At 42.0% G+C, this 19640-nt stretch overlaps 1 protein-coding gene and 1 long non-coding RNA gene across 3 annotated transcripts in view; both read left to right on the top strand.

The window, feature by feature from the left end:
* Positions 1–14152, top strand: part of LOC124282161 — a 44790-nt gene extending 30638 nt beyond the window's left edge. The window contains exons 21-32 of the mRNA XM_046718121.1: positions 248–309; positions 1991–2058; positions 2623–2731; positions 8940–9029; positions 9324–9380; positions 10134–10179; positions 10461–10536; positions 11058–11130; positions 11846–11936; positions 12305–12383; positions 13604–13729; positions 14051–14152. Of these exons, the coding sequence (XP_046574077.1) occupies positions 248–309; positions 1991–2058; positions 2623–2731; positions 8940–9029; positions 9324–9380; positions 10134–10179; positions 10461–10536; positions 11058–11130; positions 11846–11936; positions 12305–12383; positions 13604–13643 (791 nt within the window). The 3' untranslated portion in view covers positions 13644–13729; positions 14051–14152. The remainder of the gene's footprint in view (positions 1–247; positions 310–1990; positions 2059–2622; positions 2732–8939; positions 9030–9323; positions 9381–10133; positions 10180–10460; positions 10537–11057; positions 11131–11845; positions 11937–12304; positions 12384–13603; positions 13730–14050) is intronic.
* Positions 14153–14452: 300 nt separating this feature from the next.
* Positions 14453–18130, top strand: LOC124282173. 2 transcript variants are annotated; one of them, XR_006900081.1, is made up of 3 exons: positions 14453–14499; positions 17639–17726; positions 18100–18121. It is a non-coding gene; the product is annotated as an uncharacterized LOC124282173 (long non-coding RNA). The 2 variants fall into 2 exon arrangements; XR_006900080.1 differs by lacking the exon at positions 14453–14499 and adding an exon at positions 14917–14978 and having other exon boundaries at positions 18100–18130.
* The last annotated feature ends 1510 nt before the right edge of the window (positions 18131–19640 follow it).

Genomic DNA, 19640 nt, shown 5'->3' with positions numbered 1-19640 from the left:
CTGTTCAGGAAAAAATGTATAATTGTCTGAATTTTCAGGCTGGCATGTTTGAAAAAAAGAATATTTTATCATGAAAGTAATTATTTCTGTTGGTATTTTTTTAAAATAAAAATAAATACAGCATGTTTTCACTATAGTTAAAACTCTGCCAAGACTGAAATCTCTTGTTGATGATGCTTTTTCTTAGAATGGGCACATGATTTGTTATGTACCCTGGCTGGATACACCACATGTGGTCTATTTGTAGGTTTTGACAAGCGTTGGTGTGTGTTAGAGCATGGATCTCTCACCTACTACTTGACAGAAAAGGTGAGATTCTGTTCCACTGTGCAGCGAGATTTGTGAAAGCTGAAGTTGGACCTTGTTTCATTATAGGTTAATCACCCTTACAAGGTAGTTATTTAAATAAACTCTGGGAGGATGTAGCCCTCGCAGAGCTTATTTTAATAACTACCGTGGTGAGGGTGATTAAACGGCTTACACCACGAGGGCATACTTGTTTAATACGCGTGTAATGTATTAGGCATGATGAAGATTATCAAAATGAGTACAATTTTATTGTTTTTAAATAGAAATAATTGCCCTAGGGCAGTTAGTCAGTTATGCAAATAAAACACTTCCAAGAACAATGGACAGAACTTTCTCTAGTGGTTTAACATATCTAAGCATGTGCAAATGTAGCAATTCTCTGTCTCATTAAGACCTCATCAGATCTTTTACTCTTATTCAATGCCCCCTCAATCAGAGATCTGACAACTCTTCCATGGAAGGTAACTCCACTTACATTAGCAAACTTGGTTGCTTTACTTGTCAAAATCAGTTTTCTTGAATCAGTTTTCTTGAATTCACCTTAGAGTATAAATGACGTCATCACGTTTAAGTTCATGTATGACTATCAAATTTTAGGGTGTTCCCATAATTTTAGTTTGTGGTATATATACACTGCATAATTCTTGATTTCTTGTGCGATGACAATTGAAGTGAATAAGATGGTCAATTCCAGACCATGCATTGCAATTGATTCATGCCTTTTGCTTGAATTGAAACTAGGTTTTAGTGGCAACGAATGCGGTTGATAACACCTGATTGATTCCCTGCATGTGGATAAAACCCATCCTCATCCAATATACTCTGAAAAGTCCTGTACATTTACCACAGATGTACATACTGATGTAGGTATAGAGCTTAGTCTTGAAATTCCAAGTCCGAATGTCCGGCACAGTCTGTCAGGCATGAACTCTCTGACCTTTATCCATTCCGTATCAACTTGTGTAACACAGGCATTCAAATTTTCTCTTCTTTTCCAACGTCTCATATGGATTTATAAATATTTGAGGATTTAACTGATTTGTAATTAATCCTTCTTTCCTTACCTTTGTAAAATACAGGTTAACTGATTTTCCTATGTAACCTTCACCTGAACTGTACGTTCATTTATTACCTACTTACAATTATGTCATTATTATTTTTGCCTTGTCATTAGCTTTTCCAGTTTTAGCATCTTGCTGAAGCCCTGAAGCCTGCAGATTTAATGGAGCTGTATCTTGTCTTGACAACAAGGGTGTCCTTTAAAACTGTTCATGTAATTCAAATTCAAGGATGGTTGTCATGTCAGTCACATTGATATTGACCCAATTGCAAAATATTTTGTAATTTGTTTTGAATCAGCATGTGATCTTCTCATACCCATAAATATATTTTACTAAATTTTCAATATTTTTTATAATTACTTTGATTATGATGTGGAACATTTATGTATTTTTAGTGTGTTTATCAATATTTGGCTCAGGTTGACCATTTACCAAATGAAAGGGTCCCATGATGACAATGTGGCTTTACTCCATGACGTAACTCACACGTGTGGCCAGTTACTCAAGTATTAGTGAGTCAATTAATGTACGTTCCGAGAGGATGTGTCATGGTGTCAGGATCAGAACAAATGCGCCTTGTGTTTCATGTTTGTGAATGGAGAGATGGTGTTCTGTTACAGAGTACAACGGCCAAGGGCAGCATCGACCAGAAGTGTATCCACGGCATACTAGAAACTAGTGTGGAGAAGTAGGTATTCTGCTCTACCTTGTGTAGACATGAAGCTGCTCAGATCAGTTCGTGCTGTACAATGCCACTCAAATAAATATCAGCTCGCCTGGTTCTGTAAACGTAACAGCAGTTTCTAAAACAAATCAGAGAGTAAGCAGATCTTCAGTAGCCTACTCTTGTTGCAGTAGTTGACCAAAGCATATGACGTGGTTAGGCTCTGTCAGTCGGCTCTTTGTCTTTCATTCTGTCCTGAAAGTGGGTTGTTGCTTGTAGAATTAAAAAACCTATACATAACGAAGATGCTAATGACTATTGACGGATATAACAAACTGTTTGTTTTGTCCCTAGTTGTATATTTAGTCAAATACATAGAATGGACTAAAGTTATTATGAATTACAAATACTGGTTGTTGCCTGTCATTTCTGTTATGGTTTGACATGTGAGTGCTGTGAGTGCTGCTTAGGCAGGAATATTGCTCGTTGTAGTGTCAAACAACACTACTGTCGAGGTACAGGGTCCAACTCTGGCAATCAAATGGAGGAAAATTGTATGCAGATAAATAATTACTACTTTTGTTTCAGACAACAATATGCATTTGAAATCAGCACCAACAAGGCCAGTAACCGGTTGTATCTGTTTGCTGCTGAGAACGAAGGAGAGAAGAACAGGTGGATGCAGTCTCTTTCTAAGGTGCACTTACGTCCATAGACGTGTTATCAACTCAGGGACGCATGATACCTGTGAAGATCTGGGTTATAATTGGTCTTCAGCTACCCGTGCTTGTCGTAAGAGACGACTAATGGGATCGGGTGCTCCGGCTCCCTGATTTGGTTGACACATGTCATAGCATCCCAATTGCGTAGATTGATGCTCATGATGTTGATCACTGGTTTGTCTGGTCCAGATTAGACTATTTACAGGTAGCCCCCATATAGCGATTCTAAACAACAAACAAAACGTCCTACTGACATATCTCTGATAGATTAAACCGATGTCAAATATACCTGGTATCATGCCTCATTTCGTCTCATTGTCTCACATTATCACAAACCTTATAACCCCATTCCTCGGTCGCTCCATCAGCTTAAGTCCCGCCTTCTTGGTAAAGACTCCTCCCGACCTCTCATCTCGTCACATCCTCCTGATGAGCCGCCAGACGTCTTCCTGAATATTTTTCACAAATAAAATAGCCAAAATCCATCATTCAATGGTGGGATCTAGTAACATGCCACATTTTGGCGACACTGACCCCAGACAAGATCCTGGAGTTTCCAGAGTGTCCCTAAACTGTCGAGACTCCAGTGACAACGACGAACCAACTCTCACACATTTCAGACCTTTTGGTGAGGCTGAAGTACGTATGTTGATCAGGAGATCAAACCCCACATCTTGCTCTCTTGACCCGTTGCCTACATCTGTACCTTTAGACCATCTTAATGTTCTTCTCCCAGTACTCACCAGAATCATCAACGCAAGTCTTGAACACGGTGAATTGCCCGAAATCTGCGCTACTAAAACATCTCCTGAAGAAGCCAAACCTTGATTGCAACGTACTTGGTAATTACAGACTTGTATCCAACCTCTCGTATGTTTCAAAACTCATTGAGCGAGCAGTGAATGTGAGGATGTCAGAACATCTCCAGCAACATGACTTGTATGACCATGTTCAGTCAGCCTTTCGTGCTCACCACTGCAGTGAGACTGCTCTTGTTAAAGTCATAAATGATCTACGACTTGGTTTGGACAACAGCAATATTGGTATCTTAACACTCCTCGATTTATGTTCTGCTTTTGATACAATTGATCACGACATGCTCATTCATCGTCTCACGTGTGATTTTCACATTGATGGCACCACTCTCTGTTGGTTCAAGTCCTACCTAACCTCCCGCAGTCAGACTGTGCTCATAGATGGACATCACTCTGCTCCAGTCCATCTCAAACATGGTTTACCACAGGGATCGGTCCTAGGGCCGGTCCTCTTCACTTTGTATGTTAAGAAGTTTGGAAGTGTGATTGCTGAACACAACATAGATCGTCATCAATACGCAGATGACGCACAGCTATAAAAGTGTTTTCCTGCAGACCAAAAACAGTCATGTAGCGCACTAACAGACATGAGTCACTGCTGTGATGACGTTAAATCCTGGATGACCCACAACGAACTTAAGCTCAACAGCAACAAGACAGAGTGCATTCTCCTTGGTCCAAAGAAGCAGAGGTCCAACTGTAGAGTCAACTCACTGGAATTTGACAATTCATGTATCTACTTTGCTGATCAAGTCAAAGACCTGGGCGTGTTCTTAGATTCAATCTTGTCACTTAGCACTTCTCATGTATCTCATCTTGTCAAAACCTGTTTCATGTCACTCCGCAACATTGGACATATTCGCCAATGTCTTACAGTTGAATCTGCCAAGACTCTTGTATTGTCACTTGTAATGAGTAAGCTTGATTATTGTAACTGTTTACTGGCGGGTGCATCAAAGACCCAGATAGCCAAGCTACAGAGAGTGCAGAACCTCGCTGCCGGCATCATGACTCGCTCTGGAAAATATGAACACATTACTCCTATACTGTACACTCTCCACTGGCTTCCAGTCGAGTTCCGGATCAAGTTTAAACTCTTATGCCTTGTTTTCTGCTGTCTCACTGGAACTGCGCCTTCCTATCTATCCAACCTTCTAACCGTGTACACACCTTCCCAATCTCTTCGCTCACAGGATAAAAACTTGCTTGTTGTACCCAAAGTAAAGACAGTGCAGTATGAAAACAGGTCCTTTGTCCACGCAGGATCAATGGCCTGGAACAGTCTCCCACAGAGGCTTAGAGACAGATCTGACTTTCATACCTTTAAATCCAATCTAAAAACACACATGTTCAAGATAGCCTTTGAACTGTAGCTCTTTGCCTTACTTGCATTTTTATTTGTGTGCTTTGAGCATGCATAAGCATGGATATATGCGCATTACAAATATGCTATTATTATTCCACTGACCATCAGAACCTCATCTGAAGCCCATCTGATCCCAGTTTTGCGAAAATATCGGCGTTCCGATGACTTCCGATCAAAATTCACCTGGCGTCCTTTTTGGGGCTGGGTGGGGTGTGACTTTTTTCTGTAAAATCCGATAGCGATCCAACATTGATCGGGTTAATCAAATGAAAGACTGGTAGCGGCCTGATGTCTGTCTGCTATCAGTTACTATTCGTAGTGTAATCGGACTGGTGGATTTGTGGCCAAAATCAGTAGTCAAGTATAAAAGCAGGCTGCACCTCTTGACGGTACTAGTCATCGATCAACGTCCTCGTAACACTGCAGCCCTGGGCTTTGTATTTATGCTGCAGCAACAAACTATGCAACACTATGCAATGCAAGGAGAGCTGTGCGACTCAGCAGTGATGGGGGCCTGAATAGGCCTATCCTCCACCTCTGCATCTTCTGGAGGAGAGGCATAGGGGAGTCTTCTGGCACATGAGATTGTTGATGGGTGATGGGAGATCACTTCTTTGCCTTCTGTCCTCAAACATTTCTGTTCTTTCTTGGACCCGTCTTCAGGATCTTGGTGCTGTAGTGTCTGATGAAAATCTGCAGACTGAGTGTCAGTCGCTTGTTCCTCCTCTTTGCTTTCATTGTCGTTGTCCAGCCTAGACAAGATGTCGACCAACATAGTGGTGGTTTGCTCCACACTAGCCAACAATATCATCATGGTTTGCTCCTCACTGGCCTCGAACTTCCCCAGGTGGTTGTAGAAGTCCTGGATGTTGGGCGACGTTGAATTTGGATCTATCTCGGTGGCAGGCAAGATGGTGTTGGTCGACGGTTCTACAGAAGGCAATAAGGCTGGGCTGGAGGGCGACGTCGCATTTGGAGCTATCTATACTGAAGCGCTAATTTGACCTCGGGCGAGGTTTCTTGCCACCAAAACGAGATTTGCCTCCAGACCAGATCCAAGAAAACAGTGCCCTTTGGGGCATGCTCCCGGCAGCCGAGGTAAAAAAGCATGTCGGTATCGGGTCCACAAGGCTCTACACACTATGGCGAAAGCGCTCCAACACAACCATATTGCCTGCCGCAGAACCATGGACCAACACCCCCTTGCCCACCAGTGACATAGCTCCAAATGTGACGTCGCCCTCCAGTACAACCATGTTAATGCGTATATCAAAGCCCTTGTGTTGTTATTATGTCTGGCTTCCTCAAACCCTATTGTACTGTACAAACATCTCCCCTAACTTGTATATATGCTTCTCTATCGTTATGCTGTTCATCACTTGCTTGATAACGGTGTTCGAACCTACACTGAAACATCGCTCTCATAGTAATAAAGTTGTTCATCCATATATGTTGTTATCCTTCCATACTGCCCAAACTTCTAAATGCCTCTCAAAGAAGTGGATATCCAGATGGTGGGGCAGATGCTAGAATCGGCCCCAAAATTAAGCTTTCGTTTGTCCACACGGCCTGGAAGCACTGCACTCAGACCACATAACGGCCAACCCACCAGCCAACGATAAGAAAGCAAGCGCCCTAATCCCTGCACCCCTTCTACATGGAGAAAGAAAAAAGTGTGTTTTCGTATGTATGTTTGTATGCATCTTTGTATGTTTGTATGTTGTTTTAGACTAGATAGAAGCTATACCTGCTTGGTCGTCTTCTTCTGACGAATCTCCACGGGTGTCTGTTCCTTCCACTCTCTGGGAAACACCAACTCGAACTTCTCATTCTTCTTTCCTTTACGAAATGGGCAATTAACAGACTTTGCCAAGTCTTCACAGAAAAGGGCCCACCAACCATAGATTTTCTATTCCACTGGTGTCTCGAATCGTTTCTCGTATCTTGTAGTCAAAGATCGGAATTGTTTCTCCAGTCGGCATAGAGGGCAGCAGCAACAGACTGTTCTTCCCTTCAGCCTTGTCTACGGCAAACTTATTGCATGTATAGATTGCCTCTGGATTGCTGCCGCTTTTTGGCGTTCTTTGTATGGAGGGGCTGCCTGTCCATCTCCTTTGGCCTGCCATAGTTGGGCAATGGGGTATGCCATCCAGGTGGGGGGGCTGCTCTCCCCGCTAGCTGCTGGATCTTTCTTGCATGGACAATTGTCCACCAATTTGTCGAGGCGGTGTTTGTATCGCAGCCAACAGAGGAGGCAGTCGTCATCGCATGTTCTCAAAACAGCCATCAATTTCAATTTCATCTGGAACCTCGAGTAGGAGTCGCTCCAGGGGTGTATGGCACATCTCTTTGTTTTCCCAGAGAATGCATTTCTTGCTGCCAACGCAGTGGTCTATGGCACCGCACTTGCAAGTAGAGTTGTCTGGTTCGAATAGAGTGGGTAGTTCTGATATAGCAGTGAGGCAGTCCGTGCATTGGTTGTGTCTGCCCTTTGTCTCCAGGCAATCGTCAAGAACGATTTCGAATTTGTCTGCTGCAGGTCGAATTGGTTTGGTGGGTAGAGGTAGACAAAATTGACTATTTTACCGTCTTTTATGAATTGGCGAAAGCACAGAAAATAGAGTTCGAGAAACTGTTGTGAGATCAGGTATGGCTCAGAGAAGGTGTGTCCCAATTGCTCCAGGATTTGTTTCTCTTTGTCGGAAAGCAAGAGAAGCGGGCACTTCTCTAGCAGGGTCTCGAAGGCCTCTGTCATGTCAGAAGTTGTCTCTGTGCATGCCTCTGTTTGTGTCTCAGGGTCTGTATTGGAGCTGCCCCGGATTCGCGTATATCTTGCTTGCGATATATGGTACTTCTTTTTCGCCTCCCGAAGGGACAAACGACTCGTTCGGATCTCGGCATAGGCTTCTCACAATAGTTTGGTTCATGGCATTGTTGTGTTCTATATACATACACCTGCATATCTCTAACTAGGGTGCAGTGCCGCTGGTGGCATGTGTTGGACAACTATTTTGGAGTTGCACTGTAGTCGGCTGTGGAAACCGAATTGGGGGCTTCCAGAGGTGGTGCACCTTTACAGGGACTACTCTTGTGTGTGTTGGACTACTCTTTGCCTTCTGTTGCCGTATGCTGTTGTAGTTTTCTGTATAAGGAGAAATGAAGGATACTTGTTTGCATATATTTTGGTGCTATAGTCGCCAAGGACCCTTGTACTGCGATGGCGATTCTGAAAACTACGAGAACCTTAACTTCCCTGCCAAACGTATATCTTCTACATTTGTTGGTAGGCCTTCCAAACGTTGTAGATTTGTTCTACCGAGATTGCCAGCAAGATACTCGACATTGGCCATATCTGGCACAAGATTGCTTTCTACAGTATTTTCTAGGAGTGGACAGACTTTATGAGACTTCTATGTTGGGAGGAGAAAACTTACATCGGAAAGTGGTTCAAAATACATGGAAACATGGACGTAAGTTCACCTCAGGCTTTTTCCCTATTGCTTTAACATTGGCTGCACCTCTGTCGTTTTTTCTCCCCACTCCTATAATACTGACCTGATAGTCGACAAACACAAATCGGATTCACCGGACTTTGATATATAGAAGTGTAAGTATTATATAAGTGTAAGTGAAAACAATGTTCTTGCAAAACGACATCAACTTGTGGAATAGGTCTCCTGTGTGGGTTGAGAAGTTATTGATATGGGTCATACTAAACATAAAATGGAGTGACAGCACTGACCCTCTTCTAACAACAAACATTTGACATAGTCGAGTGGTTTACTTAACTCTCTGTACCCTGGAGATGTTTCAGTTGTACAAGTTTCAAGACCAGCATCATTCAATCAACCCATTTGTCTGATGCAGCTTGTTACTACAGTAATCCACTACACATTTTATCATTGCATCTCTAATACTTCACCGTTGTCAACATTTCCAACAAGTGCTATAATTCCTTTTGAGATTATACAATGTTGTACAGTGTGTATCTTGCCCTTTCAGCTAATCTGCCCGGGCAGCATAATGAAGGATGTTGGGGTGATGGAATTCTCACTTGGAGGAAACTATTATGTCAAAGACAATTTTTCAGAGGTATTGTTCACGTTTCATTCTAGTCTATATAGAAAGTAGGATACTAGTTCATTGATAATCATCATTAAAATATTGACAACATATTGGCAACATCCATGGTGTAGGTCATGTTCGTTTCATGTGACGACAATGGCGGTATGGTAGTGGATGCTGCTTAAGATGTTTGCAACAGTTTTGTGACCTGAATTTGTTTAAATGCTGAATGAAGTTGATGAGTTGCTGCAACTAAAACAACAAACAGCTGACAGATAGCTGGTTCCCAGGTATGCAGTAATGCCATGTTTGTGTTTTCAGGACTGGCGGAAGTCATGGCTCATGCTGAGCTGGAGGTTGCTGTATTACATGGACCAGGTGAGCTAATGATAAACTGTTGTAGTGTATATTGGCTCATGCTGAGCTGGAGGTTGCTGTATTACATGGACCAGGTGAGCTAATGATAAACTGTTGTAGTGTATATTGGCTCATGCTGAGCTGGAGGTGAGCTGCTGTATTATATTGGACCAGGTGAGCTAATGATGTAAACTGTTGCAGTGTATATTGGCTCATGCTGAGCTGGAGGTTGCTGTATTACATGGACCAGGTGAGCTAATGATAAACCGTTGTTTCGTATATTGGCTCATGCTGTGCGGGAGGTTGCTGTACTACATGAACCAGGTGAGCTGATGATAACCTGTTGTTGTGTGCATTGGCTCATGTTGAGATAGAGAACCCGTGGTTAGAATTGATTTTCAGCAACCCATGCTTGTCGTAAGAGGCGACTAACGGCCCGCTGACTTAGCTGATAAATGTCATGGTATCCAAATCGATGCTCATGCTGTTGATCACTGGATTGTCTGATCCAGAATGGATTATTTTCAGACCGCTGCCATATAACTGGAATATTGGAGAGTGCAGCATTAATGTAGATAATTCCATGACTTACCAGTGGCGCGATGCAGTTTACAGGTTACCTGTGTAATATTCCAACATTCAACTGTGTGATACTGGTCTGCTGGGATAAGTTCATGATGACTCTATAGAAGGTGATTATGCTGATGTTAGTGATAGTGATGATGGTGATAGCATGGCACTAAGACACTGATTACCTGTTGTGTTGTCTTCCAGAATCAGAAGCTGGAGACAGTGGACTTGAGAAAAGCCAGCAGTATTAGTAAGTAGGACCAAAGTAGAGTCCATGTGATGGTAGATCCACTGACATGGTGGGCTGGTGAAGGACGCCCACAGCTACACTCTTGTGAAGTCTAATCAATTCAAACTTTCATCATACGTAAATGTCAGTTTGTATTTGGGTTAAATTCCACCTTGAGTTAATAGAAATGTTTACCTAGGTTGATAGTTATCTCACTGGAGTATGTTAATAAGGAATGTAAGCCAGTAAGTTGTATTATAGCAATGGTGTGTGAGTCCTGATGTTGAATGGTTCTGTTACAGAGTACCAGGAGATGGACAGAGGATGTAGAATGTGTACTGAGACAGGTCAACATTTTGTGATAAATGCCACAAACAGGTAAGTGAGAAATCTGCATTTCACCTGTGCTCAGGTACAGCCTCCAAAGTAAACTGTATCGACATGGAAATGAGGGGATACTGTCACACACATATCACTCACCTGTCACCTGTCAGTACATCACCCAATACAATAATGCAACACTCCCTGTTCTATTAACAACCAATCAGAAATCAGTGGCCTTTTTGTTTTTCTGTTTCACTGAAACAAGACTGAATTAGAAGGTTAACTGATCCTATGATCTATAATCAATTCCTGCTATTCATATTAATGCATGATGCCATTGTCTTGCATGGGTATGTATGAGACTGTTAGCAATAAGGAAATACAGGACTTGAATGAAATAAATGCTCTTTGCAACGGCACTGATGAAGGAAACAATAAGGAAATACAGGACTTGAATGAAAACATGTCCTAACAAGCATTGCGTTTACCGGCTGTGATCATTGTCTGATGAAGACCTTCAGCTTGGTACCTGATGTACTTGCACGAGGTATAAGTAGTGTGTGTCCTTGTTCCAGGGCCCTGTACATTCAGGCTGATCTAGTGCGGGACACGGAGAAACTATTTGCAGCTTGTGAGAAGGCAATGAAGGTGAGTCACTTTAAGATGGGTCACCAGTCTGGTCCAGACGCAGGTGTTTTACAGGCTGTTCGACCAAGCTGGGAGATTGGTGTTTAAACAGCGAAGTAACATAGTCTAGGGTATTGTGCCAATTGTAGTGTTGTTGTTCATGTTGTTGTTCGTGTTGTTGCTCACGTTGTTGTTCATGTTGCTGTTCCTGATGCTGTTCATGGTTGTTCGTGTTGTTGTTCATGTTGTTTATGATGTTTTCGTGTTGTTGTTCATGTTGTTGTTCGTGTTGTTGTTCGTGTTGTTGTTCGTGTTGTTCGTATTGTTGTTCATTTGTTGTTCATGTGTTCATGTTGTTCGTGTTGTTGTTCATGTTGTTGTTCGTGATGTTGTTCATGTTGTTGTTCATGTTGTTCGTGTTGTTGTTCATGTTGTTGTTCGTGTTGTTGTTCATGATGTTGTTCATGTTGTTGTTCGTGTGTTGTTCATGTTGTTGTTCGTGTTGTTGTTCGTGTTGTTCATGTTGTTGTTCGTGTTGTTGTTCATGTTGTTGTTCGTGTTGTTCATGATGTTGTTCATGTTGTTGTTCGTTATGTTGTTCGTGATGTTCGTGTTGTTCATGATGTTGTTCGTGTTGTTGTTCATGATGTTGTTCGTGTTGTTCATGTTGTTCGTGTTGTTGTTCATGATGTTCGTGCTGTTGTTCATGATGTTGTTCATGTTGTTGTTCATGCAGGAGAGTGGCAGGACGCTGCAGGATCAGCAGCTGACGTCCGATGATGTTCCTGTCATCGTCAACAGGTGTATTGATGCCATCACTATGTCAGGTAAGGGACTGGACCTGCAGGTAGAAGTAACTGACTCGGTGTAACTTCTCTGGATTGCACTATACTCACTCCTGGTTGAAATACGCTCATCACGTCTTACTTCTGTCCCATCAGTTTGGATATCTTGAAAATAACTATCATTATTGTCAGAACGCTAATTATACACTCAGAATTCTAAGACGCATATTTTCCACTCAACCTGTACCTGAGATTAATGGGCATTTACTATCCTCATGCTTAGTCTACAATGCTCCTTAATTGTTTTGAAGATTTATTTAATTAAGACTTGTCAACAATCTTGCCTGTGTATCTTTGCTGTTGAAATGTGTGTAGAGACTGTGTAGAGACTGTGTAGAGTTGTCCTGCAGGTCTGAAGTCGAAGGGGCATCTACCGGGAAAGTGCAACAAACTCTCGGGTACAGCTACTGCTGGAGGAGCTGAGGAAAGGTGAGAGTTATACATGTGCTGGTACTTGTTGTTACCATACAGGGGGGCTCGAAGCTAGTATCTTGTCAGACTAGGGTACCCATGTCAAACTAACGCACCTTTACTCAGTTGAGTTGCACTTTAAAATAGGGCTTTGCAATATTACCGGTAAACCGGTATATACCGGTACAGTATCTCGCGATACGATTATCGCGATATGGTTCAGATTCTGCAATATATTGGGTCATCCAGAGTTAGCTCCCTTTGCATTATCTGCTTTTGATTTCCAAGCAAAAAATGTGCTCTAAACGTGCCAAATATACTTTTAATTCTGTTGGTTTCATGTAATAGTTTACAAGTGGGAGTATCTTTATAAGTGGCCAAATATTCTACCAAATGCGTTCCGTTTTGTGGGTTGGAATGGTTTCATATGTGACATTTTGGAGGAATTAAGGGACCGCTCATAATTTATGGCTTGGTGGGTGGGGTGGGGTGTGTGTGTGTGTGTGTGTGTGTGTGATGATGATTTTTATGAAGAAGCATGTACAATGTGAATGACTCCCCTCCTAAATGTACAAAATAAGTGAACACTCCCCCTGCATGTCATGTATAAAATCAATGACCCTCCCCTTCCCATAATTTCTTAGCGTATTTTAAAACATAGTGTTATGTACAAACTTGCTGACACCCACCCCCACCCCACCCCCAAAACGTGTGTGTACAAAACTGCTGACCCCACCCTAGCTCTCCAGAACAAAATAGGTGAACACCCTTAAATTCACTGACCGTGAAACTTATTTTATACTATTACTATACTTTATCATTATGTTCTCAAACCTTTGTTGCAGTCCCTCAATGAAACATTCCACATTAAGGTTCTATATCATTTTATTTATCTGTAATGGCATACAGCCATGCACAATGAGGACCGTCGGGAGCCTGAAAGTATTGTGTAACAGCAACTAAGAAGATAATGTCGCACACACAGAGAGCTATTATGAATTTATGATGTACGCACACTTGGGCAGAAACTCTCCATTTAATATATAACAATATATATTGCAACATCTCTTAAATTATTGCAATATATCGCAATATAATGGAGATAACCTGTAAATCATCTCTTCGTAACCTCATTTTGATGGAATTGTTCCATATACAGTTTAAAGGTTTTCAGCAAGTGACATATTCCTCAAATTCAAAACCACAGTACTGTCTCTACCTTCCGTTGACTGTTCCAGATGCAAGAGGTGTAAAGATGGAAGACTTCACCTGCAATGAAGTGGCAAATGCCCTGAAGCGCTTCTTCCGAGAACTGGACGAGTCAATCTTCGCCAGTGATAGAAAGCATTGGATAGAAATCGCAGGTCCAGCAAATCAAGCAATGCTTTGCAAAACATGTCATCTTTAGCGTATGACTTAGATATACAGTATACTGTGGTTATCATGAACTCACGGGGTCCACTAATTTCAGACAGTGAAGACGTCAGTTCACTGTTCGCATTTTGATTGGAATATCCTGAAAATGTTCGGGACCAACAAACACAGTTTGTTATGTGCTGCAGTTGGTTATTTTGTGTTTATTCCAGACATGGTTTACTGTAGAACTTGTCATTTACAAGACTTAATACAAACAGCATATAATTTGTTGACCTTGTCATCTCACTTGTCCTGTCTGTATTTTGCAGCGGTTAGCGACCAGACACGCAAGTTGAACTGGTACCACTACCTGCTTGACAAACTGCCCATGATCAACTACAACACTCTCAAGAAACTTGTCATGCATCTATACAGGTGAGTCTGGACAAACTGCCTGTGATCAACTACAACACTCTCAAGAAACTTGTCATGCATCTATACAGGTGAGTCTGGACAAACTGCGCATGATCAACTACAACACTCTCAAGAAACTTGTCATGGATCTATACAGGTGAGTCTGGACAAACTGCCTGTGATCAGCTACAACACTATCAAGAAACTTGTCATGCATCTATACAGGTGAGTCTGGACAAACTGCATATGATAAACTACAACACTCTCAAGAAACAACTTGTCATGCATCTATACAGGTGAGTCTGGACAAACTGCATATGATAAACTACAACACTCTCAAGAAACTTGTCATGCATCTATACAGGTGAGTCTGGATAAACTGCCTGTGATCAGCTACAACACTCTCAAGAAACTTGTCATGCATCTATACAGGTGAGTCTGGATAAACTGCCTGTGATCAGCTACAACACTCTTAAGAAACTTGTCATGCATCTATACAGGTGAGTCTGGACAAACTGCATATGGTCAACAACAACACTCTCAAGAAACTTGTCATGCATCTATACAGGTGAGTCTGGACAAACTGCCTGTGATCAACTACAACACTCTCAAGAAACAACTTGTCATGCATCTATACAGGTGAGTCTGGACAAACTGCCTGTGATCAACTTCAACACTCTCAAGAAACGTGTCATGCATCTATACAGGTGAGTCTGGACAAACTGCCCGTGATCAGCTACAACACTCTCAAGAAACTTGTGATGCATTTATACAGGTGAGTCTGGACAAACTGCCCGTGATCAGCTACAACACTCTCAAGAAACTTGTCATGCATCTATACAGGTGAGTCTGGACAAACTGCCTGTGATCATCTACAACACTCTCAAGAAACTTGTGATGCATTTATACAGGTGAGTCTGGATAAACTGCCCCATTGAGATCAGTGTCCCATGTGTTTTCAGTGACATCTATGTGCCTGCTTTTGTGCAGATGTAGATGCCCAAATGCCTGTTTTCCTAATTGTCTGCTCAAGGGTGTCTCAGTGGGGTATATGTTCACATTGTCTGTTCAAGGGTGTCTCAGTGGGTTATATGTTCACATTGTCTGTTCAAGGGTGTCTCAGTGGGATATATGTTCACATTGTATGTTCAAGGTTTGACTCATTGGGATATATGTTCACATTGTCTGTTCAAGGGTGTCTCAGTGGGATATGTTCACATTGTATGTTCAAGGGTGTCTCAGTGGGACATATGTTCACATTGTCTGTTCAAGGGTGTCTCATTGGGATATATGTTCACATTGTATGTTCAAGGATGTCTCAGTGGGGTATATGTTCTCATTGTCTGTTCAAGGATGTCTCATTGGGATACATGTTCACATTGTCTGTTCAAGGGTGTCTCATTGGGATATATGTTCACATTGTCTGTTCAAGGGTGTCTCAGTGGGATATATGTTCACATTGTCTGTTCAAGGGTGTCTCAGTGGGATATATGTTCACATTGTCTGTTCAAGGGTGTCTCAGTGGGATATATGTTCACATTGTCTGTTCAAGGGTGTCTCATTGGGATATATGTTCACATTGTCTGTTCAAGGGTGTCTCAGTGGGATATATGTTCACATTGTCTGTTCAAGGGTGTCTCATTGGGATATATGTTCACATTGTCTGTTCAAGGGTGTCTCAGTGGGATATATGTTCACATTGTCTGTTCAAGGGTGTCTCAGTGGGGTATATGTTCACATTGTCTGATCAAGGGTGTCTCATTGGGATATATGTTCACATTGTCTGTTCAAGGGTGTCTCATTGGGATATATGTTCACATTGTCTGTTCAAGGGTGTCTCATTGGGATATATGTTCACATTGTCTGTTCAAGGGTGTCTCAGTGGGATATATGTTCACATTGTCTGTTCAAGGGTGTCTCATTTGGGATATATGTTCACATTGTCTGTTCAAGGGTGTCTCATTGGGATATATGTTCACATTGTCTGTTCAAGGGTGTCTCAGTGGGATATATGTTCACATTGTCTGTTCAAGGGTGTCTCATTGGGATATATGTTCACATTGTCTGTTCAAGGGTGTCTCAGTGGGATATATGTTCACATTGACTCTGGGGATCAAGGGTGTCTCAGTGGGATATATGTTCACATTGTCTGTTCAAGGGTGTCTCAGTGGGATATATGTTCACATTGTCTGTTCAAGGGTGTTTCAGTGGGGTATATGTTCACTGTTCAAGGGTGTCTCTGTTCACATTGTCTGATCAAGGTGTCTCAGTGGGATATATATTCACATTGTATGTTCAAGGGTGTCTCAGTGGGGTATATGTTCATTGTCTGTTCAAGGGTGTCTCAGTGGGGGATATATGTTCACATTGTCTGATCAAGGGTGTCTCAGTGGGGTATATGTTCACATTGTCTGTTCAAGGGTGTCTCATTGGGATATATGTTCATTGATTGTTCAAGGGTGTCTCAGTGGGATATATGTTCACATTGTATGTTCAAGGGTGTCTCATTGGGATATATGTTCACATTGTCTGATCAAGGGTGTCTCATTGGGATATATGTTCACATTGTCTGTTCAATGGTGTCTCAGTGGGATATATGTTCACATTGTCTGTTCAAGGGTGTCTCAGTGGGATATATGTTCACATTGTCTGTTCAAGGGTGTCTCAGTGGGATATATGTTCACATTGTCTGTTCAAGGGTGTCTCATTGGGATATATGTTCACATTGTATGTTCAAGGGTGTCTCATTGGGATATATGTTCACATTGTCTGATCAAGGGTGTCTCATTGGGATATATGTTCACATTGTCTGCTCAATGGTGTCTCAGTGGGATATATGTTCACATTGTCTGTTCAAGGGTGTCTCATTGGGATATATGTTCACATTGTCTGTTCAAGGGTGTCTCATTGGGATATATGTTCACATTGTCTGATCAAGGGTGTCTCACTGGGGTTTATGTTCTCATGGTCTGTTCCAGAGTGTCTCAGTGGGGTATATGTTCTCACTGTCTGTTCCAGGGTGTCTCGACCGCCTCCGTGGTGTAGTGGTTAGAGCGTCCGCCCGGAGAGCGGAAGGTCGCGGGTTCGATCCCCGACCGCGTCATACCAAAAGACGTTAAAATATGGTACTTGTTGGTCCCTGTCTGGCGCTCGGCATTAATGGGTACAACAAGGACTGGTCGGCTCGGAGTCAGTATAATGTGTCTGAGTGGGGTATTCATGCTTCACTGCGGTATGGTATCTCAGTGGGCTAGCACTATAAAACCAGCTTAAGTCTGGGCTAGTACAAGCAGCCGCACATACACATACACACGCATGCACGTCGTCATATGAGCGAAATATTCTCAAGCACGACGTGAAACCTAATTGCACCTCATCTCCAGGGTGTCTCAGTTGGGTATATGTTCACATTGTCTGTTCAAGGGTGTCTCAGTGGGGTATATGTTCACATTGTCTGATCAAGGGTGTCTCAGTGGGGTATATGTTCACATTGTCTGTTCCAGGGTGTCTCAGTTCAGCAGTGAGAACCGCATGTCACAAGAGAACCTGGCTACATGTTTTGCTCCATCATTGATGAGGACAGACGATATGGTGAGCCAGGGATTCTTCCTCACAGTTTTCATTCCCTAACATAATGTGCTGCAGTTACAAGAAAGACTGAGTTATTGTTTCTTTGTGGATATAGCAGAACACATGTTAAACAATAGATATTTGATTGGTGATAATGGGTTAACAGGGAAGAAAGTACTTTCAGTGTCTGTGTTTGCATCCATTCATAGTTTCATTGGATGTGTTTGCTCTCAAGTCAGGGGATAGTCGTGTCAGTCATGATAGAATACATTTTGTGATATTACATTTTGCATGTAATGCTTTGTGTCCTGACTCACAAGGTGCCTGTCAACTATTGCTATGCGATGTTAATCCTGAATCAGCTTGTACTGACTGTATTCCTCCATCTGTTCAGGAGAATGGGGCTGGCATGGGAGGCGCCTTGGCGCTGGAGATGGGTGTGCTGACTGACATCATCAAGAACCGTGAATTCCTCCTGAGGGTAAGGCAACATCTTCGTCCACTGGTATCGGAGTCAGGAAACTTGGAACATGTTTAGAATGTCTGTGGTGCATGAGTCCTCCGTTAGCTGTACTGGTTGTGAAGGATGCTCAGCAGGATGGGGCAGCAAAGTTCCATGTCCTTGGATGTGGACAATTTGTATAACAAGATATAGAAGTTGGCTGAAATTCTTTTTAGACTTAATTGATTGATTACCTATTAAAAATCAAAAATGAGTTTCTGTAGTCTGAAGATTTGGAAAGTTGTAGTTTGATGTCATGTTAGGTGGACAGAAAACAACAGACAGATATGTATCATTATAGTTCAGAGTATAAGTATACACTCTGGCACAAGATGTTTGTGTTATTGATTGGGTATTTCCAAACAATCCTGGCCAGCTCCTGATGAGGCTCGACTGACTACAGAATACTGTCATTTTCTGTACCTCCATCTTAAAACTGGACATGTTCATCTGTGATTGTAACTGCTGACTACATAACCTTCACATCTTGCACTAATTATCACACTAAAAGCAAATCTTCATTGGTTTCCTCAACTGTTAATTGGTTAAACGCTAGTCCATCAACAGACCACAGAAGATCCGGGTTAGAATTGGTCTTCAGCAACCCATGCTTGTCGCAAGAGGTGACTAATGGGATTGAGTGTTCAGGATCGCTGACTAGGTTGTCACATGTCATCGTATCCCAGTTACGTATATCGATGCTCATGCTGTTGATCACTGGATTGTCTGGTCCACACTCCATAATTTATAGACCGCCGCCATATAGCTGGAATATTGCTGAGTGTTGCGTTATACACCATACAAACAAACTAGTCTATCGGCAGCTGGTCTGACAATTGTAATTCTGTCACCAGTTAGTTTATCAATGTTAAGTCTTTCAGAAGAAAGTACTGTTAGTCTGGCTTGCACCATATGCAAACAACAGACTTTTCCCCGCCAGTAAACATGAATTTGATTGTCAAGATGTCTTCGTTCAAGTGTTCTGTCAGTTGTCAACAGTGTCAACAGTTGTCAGCTGTAAGTCTGTGGACTGTTACTCTGTCAACAATAAGCCTGACATGTGTTATTCTAAAAACTGTTTTTCTGTACATTTTGGATGTGAAGTCAGTCCATATGACCTGATCCGAAAGATTCATTTTCTGTATGTGCAGGTCTAAGAACAAGAACGGCAGAAAGATGACAGAATGGCAATGGCTGGAAATGAAATACGAGAGAAACTGAAGAAACAGGATAGTCAGTAATAGATATTAACACTATTCTGTACAGCTTCATAGTCTGACACAAACCTATAAATGAAAATATTTTTAGTCAAGTCCATAAATTCATTGTACGTAGAAAGCGTTTCAATTAATGTGGTTTAATCATATTTATTCATTTAGTCATGATGGGATTGGCAAACAAGCATAAAAACATGCTTATATCAATGCCGCTCC

This window comes from Haliotis rubra, unplaced genomic scaffold, assembly GCF_003918875.1.
Source record: "Haliotis rubra isolate DU_JTF1 unplaced genomic scaffold, ASM391887v1 Scf294, whole genome shotgun sequence".
Lineage (NCBI taxonomy): Eukaryota > Metazoa > Mollusca > Gastropoda > Lepetellida > Haliotidae > Haliotis > Haliotis rubra.
Note: the sequence above shows the minus strand (reverse complement) of the source record. Positions and strands in the feature narration are given on the sequence as shown.